Source organism: Pteropus medius, unplaced genomic scaffold (assembly GCF_902729225.1).
Source record: "Pteropus medius unplaced genomic scaffold, Ma_sr-lr_union100, whole genome shotgun sequence".
NCBI classification, from domain to species: domain Eukaryota; kingdom Metazoa; phylum Chordata; class Mammalia; order Chiroptera; family Pteropodidae; genus Pteropus; species Pteropus medius.
The window spans coordinates 1,997,298-2,010,878 of record NW_024340700.1 but is presented as its reverse complement, the minus strand read 5'-3'; the positions used below and the strand labels follow the sequence as shown (position 1 = coordinate 2,010,878).

The window sequence follows — 13,581 nt, the reverse complement described above, 5'->3', positions numbered from 1 at the left end:
CATACCAAGAAGTCATCTTCTGGTAAAGCTGAAATAAATACAGGCTCGATGGCTTGTAGAAAGTCAAAACCTTGAGTTGCCCACCTGTGCATGAAAAAGTTCAACAGTCACAAAATAACCAAGAAAATGCTAGAGCGATTTCAGTCTACACAATACTGAAAGGAACGTAATTGGAAAATTACTCCCTAGAACAATCACATTTTTTGTTTATATAAATGTCTGGGATTGAGAACATTTATAGCATGTTTGGGGAAAGACAAATGGCTTCTTAATAAAGAAACGAGTTACCAATTTGTTTTCCACTTACACAAATAACGGGCTTAAACCGATAAACTCCTTTACATATCATTCATTTGGGGACAAATTATTTAGAAGTTTTCTAAGAGTTATAAAGTTTTCTATGTAAATAGGTCAATTAAAGAAAATTAAAAAAAAAAAAAGCTGATCACCAAAGAGTTCAAAATTCTCCTTCTCGTGTCATCTGTTCAGAAACCCCAAGTAAAACAGAAGGAAGTACCCACCCCACAGGCCTCGTGAAGAACACACCCTACGCGGTCATACCTGGGTCTTGTACCTCTACCACTCTCACACTTAGTTAGGACGTAATTCATCCATTTCCGGGCAAAGCTTATGTATTTGTCTCCTATCTTCTGTCTAAACTTTCCAGACATCAAACGAACCACTTCTTTATGATACTGTAAGAAGATTTTATGCATATCAAAGTTAACAAGAAAACGATTATACAAAAACCTAAACACTATTAATGCTATATCTGTTTAAAATGTCATTTGTCTAAAAAAAAAAGCAAAGCCTAATTAAAATTGACATATTCTGAAAAAAGCATGACGAGCTAGAAAGAATATAATGTCTTAAAATGCAGCTTCATCAATGTTTTACTCTTAAGTTTAAATTAAGAATGTGCTTTTATGATATTAACCATATCTCAAAGAAGGTTTTTAAATGTAAGCAGATAGCTATTAGCACAAAATAAAAACTGGGCAATCATCCAACACTTTAAAAGCAAACCGACATTTCTCAGATTCAGTGATGGTGTAAGACGACATTCTTAATTAACTAAGCTGTGATTACAATCAACAATCAGATTTGCATTTGACTCATAATGCTTATAAGTAAGTTGCAGAGCAATGGATAAGTTGTACCGTTTTTCCTCTTATTTTGTACCTACCTCAAACCCAAAATTGTACCCTTGAATCATAGCTTCTCGGTAGTACTGCTGCAACGTGACAGACTCAGACTCATCGACTTCAGCATCAAATTCTGAAGTGAATATGTGGTCCACTCGGTCGATGGCATCGCTTATTCTGTTGCAAAGCTCTAACGCATCATTCTAAAGAGTCCCAAACCATAATTAATCCAAAATGAAGCAGATCCCATAGCACTTATTGTATTTTAGAGGAAGATTTTTTTCATCATCACACAGATACAAATCACTACGATATTTTTTTGGCCATATTTATTTCTGTTACTCAAAAGGAATGACCAAAAATAGAGGAAATTATATCATCTTCGTTTTTATTTTTATTAGGTATTCTTTAACATCTCATGAAATACAAAAGGAAGAAATTCCATTTAGAAGGACAATGCCTGATCACAACGTGGTCTTTGAATCAATGCTCACAGTTTCGATGTTTTTACGTATCAAACACCAGTTTTTTTCCCTCGCTGGGTCGTTGTTCAAGTCTAAGTTTGGTTTCAAGGCCTCCCCGTGAAGTAACGATGTATTTCTAAATGACCTCCACAATATCATCACGTCATACTGCCCTGCTTATCCACCCCGCCTGCCCTAGTTCAGGGGTTCTCGACTTGGGCAGATTTTACCTCACACACCCCCAGGGACACTGGCAGTATCTACAGGTATTTTTGGTTATCAAAACATGGAAGGGGGAGTAAAATTTACTGGCATCTACTGGGTAGAGGCCAGGATGCTGCTTAACATCCTATAATACAGCGGTCCCCAACTTTGTGGCACCAGGGACCGGTGAGCCTATGAGAACCTGATGCCAGATGATCTGAAGTGGAGCTGAGGCGGTGATGCTAGCACTGGGGAGCGGCTGCAAATACGGGTGAAGCTTCTCTCGCTCACCTCCTGCTGTGCAGCCCAGTTCCTACCAGGCCACAGACAAGTACGGGTCCGTGGCCCAGGGGTTGGGGACCCCTGCTGTAATACACAGGACAGCTAGCTCCCCAAACAAAGAATTACTGACCCCAAATGTCAGTGGTGCGGAGGCTGAGAAACACTGCCTCATGCAACCTTTGCTGTCTCCCTAAATGGGCTCCCTTTCTGCCCACCCTTAAACACACACATATGCACACGTGGTCTCCCTCAGGTACTCTCCTTACACGTTGTTCCATAATACTCTTCCTCAATATTCAACAACTCCCCAAGGTTTAGAAAATAAAATCCAAAATCTCTCAACAATCTGATCTTTGCCCACCTGATCCTACCTGCCTCTCTCTCACTGCCCTCCACTGTACACACCAAGGTCTGGCCAAATCAGACTCTCTGATACCCAGTGAGCATTCCCATAACCTGATCCAACTGGCATCTTTTGAAATCCTCCCAAACTCAAATGCCTCCATGTTGACAATTCTCAGATGTTACTAGAGTGTCTAATTTCCCCCTTCTCTGTTGTTGAGTGTGACAGTTCACATCCTTAAGGTTATAAATTTCTTAAGCTCAAGAAGAATCAATGTCTTAAAAATTTTGCACTAAAAGACAAAACCCCCCTGCCCTGGGATTAGAATAGGATGACAATCTGTAAGAGAGAATGTTGATAAATGAGTAAGACAAATCAGACCGACAGAGGAAAAACATGCTTATCAAACTACTTGTAACTTTGATAAGTGCTTCCTCAAGAAATCAAGTCTTAAAGTGACTGAGAAGACGTAACTGGTGACCTGTGGCAAAGTGTGGATAAAACCAAGCCTGATTAATGGAAAGTGGTGGAAATAAGAAATAATGGGAAGGGAAGGAGGACTTCTGGCCTGCCATGGGTGCTGACGGCCTCTGTGACGGTCTACAACTAGCCCTCCCTATTAAAACTGGCTGAATTATCCGGTAAACAAAACAATAAATAAATTTTTTAATTACACAATGTTGACTTGGAAACTACTCTAGTAAATACTGGTAACTGCTGAAGAATAAAAAAAGTGGATTAGGAATGAAGAGACCTAAATTCCAGTATCAACTTCACTACTCAACAGCCACATGACCACTATAAGTCACGTAACTGTTCAAATTTCTATCCTCTCCAATTCTCACATTCTACAATTCCAGGAAAGAACCAGCATTTTTCACTTCCGCATGGGGAAATGTGTACTGGGAAGACAGGCCACCTACGAGCTCAAGTCCCTTGAACGATATTACATCACGACACATTCGCTCCTCTGCAGCGTCACATCCAAATGCAGATACATGAGCTAAGGAAGAGCTGACAGTGAACTACCTTGAGCTGCTGCAAAGCCTTGGCGATGACCGGCTGGCTGGACGTCTGTTCCTGGCGAAGAGTCATCAGTCCCTCGATGGACTGCTGGAAAGCTTTCCTCTGGATTATGAGATGAGCAGACTGCGTGACAACTAGTAAAAGATTATCCACCTGGGAGGAAAACCAAGCCTCGGGCTTAAAAACAGACCAGGCACTGCTTCCTTCCCCATTCTAGTTCAATCCCCAGTCGAAAATCAGCGCCCACCTCAGGGTTACTAGGCCAGCAGCCCTCCGATCAGAGAGCAGCCGGCAAGCACAGCCGCTCCCACAGAGCAAGGCGATGCGGTGGTCACCCCCGTGTGGGACCTTCCGCACGTGGTGAAGAACCCCACGGGACCGTGTGGGCACAATGTCTGAAATATCCTAGGACTTCGAGCAACTCGACACTCTCGGTGCGGAGTCTGTGCGTCTGTGCTGGTGCAGCACGTGCGGACAGAGAACTGAAGAACAGAGTGGAGTGGGGGAGGGGGGGCTTGTATGAAACAGTAAAAAGCCAAGATTTTATTATTTTTACTCTTTAAGTGACAGTCACTGCGATATGCTGAGATCTGTGATGTCATCAGATGTGCGTATGATAACGATCGCACCGGAAGTACCAGACACAGACACAAACAGGGAGGTGGAGGGGGCAGGGGAGGGCTGAGCAGGAAAGCTGCAAGCGGGACCTATGACAGTCCTGGAAGGGGGAAAGGGGTCTGACCACAGGAGTGGCTTTGGGGACACCGAGGAGGGTCAGTGACTGGAAATGGTTGGGGCTCGTGAGGGCTAGCGATCGACTGGGAGGGTAAGAGAGGCAGCTCTGTAGAGTGGAGGAACAGTAGCCTGGCGTGTCCGGCTCCAGTCCCGTGGAGCTTGAGGTACACAAGAGCACTCATCATCACTGTCCCCTCACTGAACAGAGGCCATGAGAAAGCTTCTTATGGTTTCATCACTGAGTTACATAAACTGTCATGGAATCCTGCTAGCTGGGTAGGTGACAGCCTTTGCTACAAAAATGAAAACTAAGAAGCCAAAAAAACAAGAGTTCCTAGAGAACTGGAATTTCTAGAATTACAAATTAAATGAGTAAGGTAATTAATTCCTTTTAGATCATGGATATATAGACCTACCTACACGATGGAACTGAGGAAAGATATAAATAAAATAGTTCAAATATTCCACTATAATTTAACATACCTAAAGACTTCGATAGAATATTTTAGTTTAAGTAACGCTACAAAATTTTCTATTAAAACATCAAGGCATATTTTTGGGATGTGTCTATTTGAGACTACTACAGTAGTTAAATCATTCATGAGCTGCTAATAATTCATTTTTCCTAAAAGTATTTTAAGTAAGAAATACTGCTTCGAGTCAGGGGTGGGGAATGGCAGGTGTGGGACCCGGGAGTGAGACACACCTGCATGCTTCTCAGGGTATCGACAGTCTCCACCTGAGGCACAATTTTGACAGGTGGTGCCTCCCATGTGGCCCAGCTGTCATCCGAATCCCGAGCGCGGTCACTGTGCTTGGTCAGAAGTAGATAGGCGTCCATCAGTACATCATCTGAATCTTTGGAGCAGTCCTTGCCTGCAGCTGCATTGAGTAACTGCAAAATAACAGTCTTCTCCTCAGCAAGAAAGTCTGGAACAAATACTTGCAAGTTTTCTAAGCCAGGAATTTGGACCTGGAAAAGAAACAATCCAAAATCTGGAATTAAGGAATGTCAACATTATAGAAATGTTATTTTAAAAAAAACAAACTAGGAAAAGACAAGCAGGATTGGGGAAGATGTGGGAGGGACGTCAGATCAGGGCAGTGAGGGGAAGGGCAAGTAGTCCAGCTCAGTGTGACCCGCTGTGACCCGGTGTGACTGTGACTGAGTGCAGACAGGCTGCTGGGGGAGCCCTGGAACGTCCCTCCACTCACAGGACACCCTCTCATTTCTTTATTTTCAACAATAAAGAAAATACTCTTCAGGAAGGAGGGTCAGCCTGAGAAAAACCTCAGTCAGTGCTAGTTTGCGGAACAGTTTTCGAGCGAAGCGGCTCCCAGACAGCAAAGCCCTGACGTGGGCACTGAGGGCCAAGGTCTTCAGTGCAACGATGAAGGAAGGACCCGTGAGACTGGGCAGACACTTGACTCAGTTCAAAGGCAAAAAATGTTAATACAGATTTGCTAATTAGTTTTGGTGGGGGCATCATAAAAAGCCTCTGAAGATCGTTTTAACAAGGAATACAGACGCAAGTATGTCATGCAAGTCACACACTGACGGGGGTAAGATGTAATGGTGGCTTTGGGTAAAATTTCTAGTAACGTCATCACAGCTAGATGCTAAAAGTACTAAATCTCAAACAACGGAAGTGGGAGCAAAGGTGATGACTCAAGAAGCGGCTCCCGTGATGTCTAGGATACCGATACCAAAAACTAGTACAAAACGCTTGAACTGTTTCAGGAAACATCAGAGTGGAAAACAAAGTCACTTTTAATCGACATGTTATTTTACATACATTAAATATACAGGTGTAACTAATAAAATTATAATATGAGTAAATATCTGCTTATTTTATCCGCATTTTGAAAACAAGTTAATAAGTCAAAGTATGAAAAACTTTGTTTTTCTAATTACGTCATCGGGAAATTGAGGGATAATCCCATAACCGGGGTCAATACATGGCCTGCAAAACCTAAAATATTTACTATTTGGACCTGCTTTAGGTAAAGGAAGAAAGGCAAAGTGTGCAACTCTACTACCTTAAACACTTACCTTAACGTACTGTTTTGATTTCAGAACTTCCAGAAGGTCTCTAACTGGAGCGGAAAGTATGAACTCGGCAGCTATTTCCAGGTCCTAGGATCACAGTGACAAAGAAACTTCTTTAGGGTTAGCTTCTTAAAAAGCAAGAAAAAAGAAAATCAAGTAGCCAGTAACAATCATTCGGATCACCGACTCACCTTTCTCAGCATCTTGGCAAAGCCGAGAGCTTTGGAGGCCCTCTCTCTGGCTTCGTGAAAGAGCTCTTTCAGGGCCCGGCTGATCTCTATCACAGACCTCCTGCAGGGTGATTGCCGGCCAGTGAGAGCACACCAGGGCGTGCGAAGACATACGGAACAATGAGACAACGCGAATCACAAACCACGTAAATAAAGACTGAAAATTTTATACATGAGAACAAACAATTCTCAAGAACGCGTTCAAAATATTCAGAAGCTTGCTCTCCAGTCTTCCAGAAAATACTCGTATCCTAAATAAGCAGGGCACAGTTAATCACTTTTAAATGACAGTAAGCTCAATTTTCTAAGGATTTTATTATGATAATTTCCTGGAGTTTGAGATAAGTCCTTGACTCCCAGCTCATAAGCTAACTGAGAAGGCATATCTCCAGTGGTGCCCAGGTAAATGTTTAACAGCTGGCTCCGCCCAAACTACTGTCTTACTTGGGGTTTGGTGACTTTCATGGTATAAATACTCCCATTGTAGCTGATTTCAAGCTACCAGTGTGACACTACTGAGCGATGACTTGGGAAGAGATGTGCATAGTCGCCCACTGCTCCTCGGGAGCCAGGACAAGCCAGCGCCCGCACACCACTGCACCGAAGCCCGCTTTCCAGACCCCTCCCTAATAAGCTGCTGGAGCGTCAGAAGAGCCATTCTCCAGTCACCATCCTAGCTCCTGAATCCCCGTTTTTATTCTGAATCCACCACATTACCTCTCAAAACTGCAAGACCTTCTACAAACCAATTTATTCCGTTTCTCAGCTATTCGGTACTTTCCTGGGTGAGAATCTATGTGGTTAACTACTTCTTTTTAACTGACACAAAGACATCTAGGGTATTCTGAAATCCAAAATGTATTTTTATCCAACTCTGGATAGTGAGAGAAAACATTTCAGGCCTAGAGAAGTCAGTTTCACCGGAGCATTGCCTGACACTGCTGATAACTGGCCACAAAATGGCTATATGACTGATATACATGCCATAAAAAGAGCGATCTCACATGGTTCAAGCTAACTACTACTGCACAGAATTCGGAGAAATGCGACAAATGAGTAAGCTATGGTTTCGTGTGCATAAGCTTAAAGTTCAACAGAAGGCGTAGGCTAAGCATAAAACAATAAAACAGCAAATGTCACTTAAAGGTGTGAATGGACTGCCACGGTGGTTTAAAGGACAGACACGATTAGCTGAAGACATTCCAGCACGTGCAGATTATTCTGCTCTCCTCTACTCATTTTTAGTCAACCGAAACTGTCTCCCCTTCCTCTGAGGACACTAATTTTTATGAGGCTACATGAATTCTAAGTTCGCCTTCAAGGAAAGTTTCACATAGAACCATAACTAAGAGATCACATGAAAAAACACAGAAACAAATCCCTTTACATCTACCGCCCAAGTTCACAAAGTCCGACATGATTCGATTGGAATACGGCTGATTTCAGGCTCGTTGCCACGAGCAGAACTGTGTGAAATAAGCAAGAGGAGAGGAAAGAAAACGCAGCCCGACCTTATTTCGTCGGAAGCACTGTCATCGGCACTGGCCCAAAGCTCAGCGCAGCGCTCCTGCAGGCCGGACTCCAGGAAGCTTCCCGTGGACTTCAGCAGCATGCCCGCAATGTCACTACGGGGACAGGAACAAAGTCACCCAGGGGAGGAAGTTCTCGCGCGTCCTCACTGGTGAATGAGAAACTAAAAGGTTCAGCTATTGTTTCAATAGTTAAAAATGACTGAGAAGTTTTTCTCTTAATATAAGATCAAGATTAATGTGAAAAAGTGGAAATCTCAATCGCGACAGGTATCTTACCTTTGTTCTATTACCAGATAAACTTAACATCTTAAATAACAGTATAGTAGCTATGTAATTATTACGCAATGTTATTTTCATCTTAAACAAATGTTCAAAATGATATAAAATGCCTTAAATACATACCTATAAGATTTTTTAAAAACTTAACAAATAAGAAAACCAAGTGAATTTCTTAAATGCAACTTTTTACAAATTCGCTTCACAATTAGCTTTTCGTACTCGATAAACATGAAACGCTCTGTATAGCTGATGCTTCTCACTGAGCATACGATCTAAGTGCCAGGTTAAAACCTGAGCGTGTAAAATAAATCTGAACAGGTCCTGCGAAATGTCGACAGCGGCTGGACCTCTACGCTATCCGAGAGGGCTGGTGACAGTGAAAAGAAGCGGGCCAGCATCCTGCCGGGGGCAGCCGGGGCAGGCGGGGCACGCTGCCCGCGGGAGCCCGGGAGAGGCGTAGAACCCAGTGGCAGGCGTGGTCTCCACGGGCCTTGTGGGCCCTGCGGAATTTTAAGTAGAACAACAGTGGCAAGAGGGGCTCTGCCAGGAAGAGGATGGCAGAGGGGGAAGGGAAGTCCGGGAAGAGCGACGAGGACTCTCGGAGGGCGTGACGATGTGCTGACAAGGGGCCTGGCTGCGCCGAGCGACTGTCCGACCTGAAAGGGTGGAGGCGGGAAGCAGACAGCCATGCCGAGGAGGCCGTGGACATCGCTCTAGTTGTCCAGCCTTCGCCTGGGGTACAGGCGGTGGGCTTTGAAAATGACAGAGTAGGAAAGTGACCTGATTAGAGACACACAGCTAAGAACAGCGGTATACAAGGGTTTCCAGGATGGGCGCACTCAACAAACACTGAGTATGGCGTGTCCTGAGGGCAGTGAAGCAAACAGATAAAGCCCCTCCACTGAATGGAAGGCTGAAAACAAATAAAATGAAGGAAAACACACAGTATGTCAGATATTAATAAGCGCTATGGAGAGAAATACAATAGGGAAGAAAGCTAAGGAGTGTTCGCAGGTAGGAATTTCAATTTTAAACACGGAGAAGGTGACACCCAGTCAGAGAGCTAAAGGAAGTAGAGCGACGAGCCGTGGGACTAGCTGGGGGAGAGTGGTCCCAGCCGAGAGACCAGCAAGCACGAGGAGCCTGCGGGAGGCGCGCGGGGCGTGCCCAGCCTGGGTAGGGCAGCACCGAGGCCAGCACAAGTGGGCAGCAGGCACGAGTGAGGAGGACAAGGACTTCACGAAAGGGCAGAGTGCATCAGGTCTTTATTGGCCGTTTTCAGGCCCCGTCTCACTTTTACTTAGTAAGATGGGAGCCACGGGCACATTTGCAGCAGAGGGGAAAACGGCCTGATGTACATTTTAACGAGATCACCCTGGCTACGGACGGTGCTGAGAATGAAGGACAAGGGTGAAGGGCAGAAGCAGAGCCACGGCGATGAGGGGCTGGGGAGAGCAGACGCGTGGGTGGTGAGCACAGGTCAGGCTCCGGGCACATCCTCAAGGGACAGTCCAGTGGATCAGCGACAGAAAGAAGTCGGGTTCATTCCAAGACGGGCTGAGCCCGGGGCTCGCCTACAGAGTGGACGCTGTGCTAAGAGCACGGACGCAGCCAGGATGTGGCAGAACAGCAGCGGGCCTGCAGCGGGCCGCGGAAAGCAGGACCGGGCTGGGAACTGGCCTGCGGGGTGGGGAGGGCTCGGTCACTGAAAACGGGACTAGAGAAGACAGAACGGGTGGTCAGGGCAGAAAACTGAGCACAAGATTCTGAGACACCTAGCATGAGACAGAGATCGGCGTAGTGGACAATGGGTTCCTGGAGTGAGAAGCCGTGTCCTAAAGGAGGCGCTGGGGCGGGGGACACGAGCTGGGCAGGAGACTCACAGAGGAGATGGAGGTAAAACGCTATTGAGGCAGTCGGGGGAGGCAGCACCAGCAGGCGGCAGCAGCAGCGTCCAGAGCCAATGGGACTGGCCCCGTCAGTCAGCCGGGCAGTGGCCCAGCACAGGCCACTGAAATGCGCCCGAATCCACATCAGGCGCCTGAACTCCAGACACTCACTCTCTAGAACAAACAGATCAGTGACCACGCTCCCCCGTCCATGGCTTTCCTGTTTGTTTCTAACCCTTCACCGCATGTGTGCCCTGAGACAGCGACCCTGTAAGCAGGGTTACAGCCCCAAAGCAGCATCGCTGAAAATACCTACTTCGGGGCTCCGAGTGTCCCCAAGACCGATGCGCATAGGTCTACAGGTTTATTCTGCTCTCCGGAGGCCCGGATTCTCTTCCTTCTCGTGTACAACCAAGAGCGTTTACACTAAGGCAGGATTTCTCGACTTCGAACTTGACGCCTGGCGTGGGTGACCTTTTGTGGCAGGCAGCCCTGTGCACTGCAGGGTGCTCTGCAGCGGCCCTGGAGCCCCTCAGTAGGGGCACCTCCCAGTCAGCACAATCAAACCGCGTCCAGACACTGCCCAGCGGCCCCAGGGACAAATAGGCCTGGTTGAGAACCACTGCTCTAAGGGAACCGACACCTTGTGGAGGGGCACACGACATGCGTGAATGGCTGCCATGTCACGTGACGACACTCCAGCACAGACAAGACACTGCTGAGCGGACTGGGGCTGGGAGCGAGGCAGGCGGGCGCACGGGGTCCCTACCAGAAAAGCTTTCCGGCCTGAGCTTCTCCTCCCCGGATGTAATGGGTTATCTCTTTGGTGAAATTCCATTCTTCTTCTAACAGATTTTTTAAACTATGGGATGCTTGAGGTAACTGCTGTAGCATTTGGATCCAGCTTCTCATGTAATCAAAATATACCTTAAAATGAAAAAAAAAATGCAAAAGGAGACGTTAGAGAATAGAATTCAGCAACTCACGTCTGTCAACATGAAAGCTATGCATCGGGCGGCAGGGGGAGGATGGACGAGGGGCTGCAACCTGCAGCACGAAGACGCGAGGCCTCCGTCCTGAACCGTCTCAGTGAGGATTTTTATTAAATCGTAGAAGTCGGCACCTCGGCAATTTAACGTGATTCACAATCCCTTCAAATTACTAAGAAAATAACTAAAATGTTCACAATGTCTAAAAAAGTATAATGATTTCATAAAAATCAAAATAACAGCACCCAGAAATGTTCGTTATTAACATACTGCAAGCATTACTTCCTTAAGAGGTTGGGATCTTCCTTCATCACTTACTTTAACTTTAGACGGCACCTCACGTGTTGAGAGGAGGATATGATCACACTTCGCACCATCCCCTCCTGACATCCAGATCCTTGTGATAGGATTTTTCAAGGCTCAGGACACATAAATTATGACCTGCAACCAAAACACCTGACCGTTCCCTCGCGCAACAGCCTCCCGCTGCTCGGCTCTCCTGATTGCTCTGTGGCTTTAGTCGCATTTTACTTTCAGTTTTTCTCACGACAGGTTCACAAATTGCTAGAGCACCAAATATCGCCATCTATGGATTATTTTACTGAAAAGAAAACTGGACGTGGTATACAACATCTGAGTTACACGTTCTCTCCCTCTGGACTTTTGAGGCATTATTCCGGTACTGCCTAATGCTGTGCACTAGGCCAGCATGAAGAACTCTGAGGCCAGCGTAATCTCCCAGCCGTCACCACTCTCCCCAAGCACGCCCTGACAGTGACTGGTCCTCTCTGCTGAGGTGCTCACAGGGTTCTTTCTCTAGTCGTGGGGCTCAGTTCCTTCATCAGGTGACAGCTTCAGGGTCACTTCAGAAATGGATGTTTTCTGAGACCCAGTAACAACTCTCAGTAGTCAAATTTCGGGCCTTTTCTTCATTTCAAGAAAACTGTCTTCTGTTCTCTCTGGATGCTTCTAGGTCCTCCACCCGGCTGTGCATAGCAATATCCAACCCTGGGTCCGCCATGAATGCAGCTATGTGTGTGCAACCTGCAATTTACGGGTCTACCACCACCCTATCCAAATGAATAAGAATAATACGTACGTACCCAGGACTTCCCTTGCGCTTCCTCGGGTGCTCCTGCACCTCCACGGCTCCCCTGAAACCGGGCTGTCTCCTGAGGCCTGCACTTCTCCCTTACGGCCTCTCGGGGGGCAAGTGTCTCACTCTGTACCCTGAGAGCTCAACAGTGGGCACCCTCATGCTCCCCACTGCTACTTCCAAACCACGGCTCTTACGCAGTCTTATTTGTAAGTAAGAAATGCCTGCCCCTTTAAGATTTATGTCGTCAGACCATCAACGCCCCCTCTTCACACTGTCACCTACTGATTTCCAACTGTTCATCGCCCTTCGTCGCACTCCTGCGGGCCCAGCACCGGCTCCTTCTGAACCCTCATGCCTCTCCCGCAGTCGTGTGGCACTGCCTGACCCACGGACCGGCAGCTGCGCCACCAAAAGAGGCCCTGCCTGGTCCCTGCGTCTGCCTGAGGCCATGATGACCCCCTTGCCATGCTTCTGTGGAACCCCGCGTTCCAAAGCCGCTTCCCACCGTGAAGCCCGCGTCTGCTGCCTTTCCTGCCTGAAAAGTCTTTCAGTCTCTCCCTCTCTTAATTAAAAAGTTAGGGGGCTTAAAAATACTCTCACAAATATCACTCCCATTACCAGTGTTATAGACTCCCTCATCGTTCTTTGTTTCAGAATGAACAAAGGTTAGTCCTCTGTCATCTTCGCTTTGGCCGTTTTTCAATAAAAAGTATCACGAAGGGAACTTCTCTTTGGTCCTCTCTTCACTTCTCTCTGCTCTCCCTTCAGAGGCCTCAGTGACCGATTTCTATGTTACCTAGTGTCTATGCTTTTTAAACAACCTGTTATTGCATAAGCTACGATGTACAGTATCGTTTTGTGTAAGTTTTCAATTTCTTACATAAACTGTGTTACAACACACCTATGGACTTTCAGAGGAACTCCGAGCGTCCCTCAGAGGAGCCTCCCTAACTCCACACGGACTCAAGTCACACTGTTCGAGCCCAGGAAAGACCCAGGCACCTCTGCCTCGCCTTTGCTGTGGTGTGACGGTCACACGATTATTTAACCACCATTCCCCACCGTTCTTAAACTCCAAGCCGGAGTCTATGCTCCTCGCTGACTCCTCAGGAGCTGGCGTGACGCCTGCCCAGCACAGCATGCAGCGGACACCCAGAAATGCCACACCCGGTAACACCTGTCGGGTGGAAAACTGAACCTTTTCTGCTCCTTTGCGCTTTATGCCTCTCCAGGAACGCTAGCTTTGCCCGTCCGCATTCTCCCGTGTGTCTTCTACGAATATCACAGCTCGCTCAGCATGTTCGCATTTTCAGC

The 13,581-nt window shown here is 46.6% G+C and overlaps 1 protein-coding gene across 1 annotated transcript in view; it reads right to left on the bottom strand.

Moving 5' to 3' along the window:
* MAP3K4 (mitogen-activated protein kinase kinase kinase 4) overlaps positions 1-13,581 on the bottom strand; it is an 85,729-nt gene that overhangs the window by 21,583 nt on the left and 50,565 nt on the right. The window contains exons 6-14 of the mRNA XM_039882273.1: positions 10,949-11,106; positions 7,991-8,104; positions 6,441-6,540; positions 6,253-6,336; positions 4,906-5,172; positions 3,468-3,617; positions 1,187-1,348; positions 562-695; positions 6-84 (exon numbers count right to left, since the gene is read on the bottom strand). Coding sequence (XP_039738207.1) covers positions 6-84; positions 562-695; positions 1,187-1,348; positions 3,468-3,617; positions 4,906-5,172; positions 6,253-6,336; positions 6,441-6,540; positions 7,991-8,104; positions 10,949-11,106 — 1,248 coding nt within the window. The remainder of the gene's footprint in view (positions 1-5; positions 85-561; positions 696-1,186; positions 1,349-3,467; positions 3,618-4,905; positions 5,173-6,252; positions 6,337-6,440; positions 6,541-7,990; positions 8,105-10,948; positions 11,107-13,581) is intronic.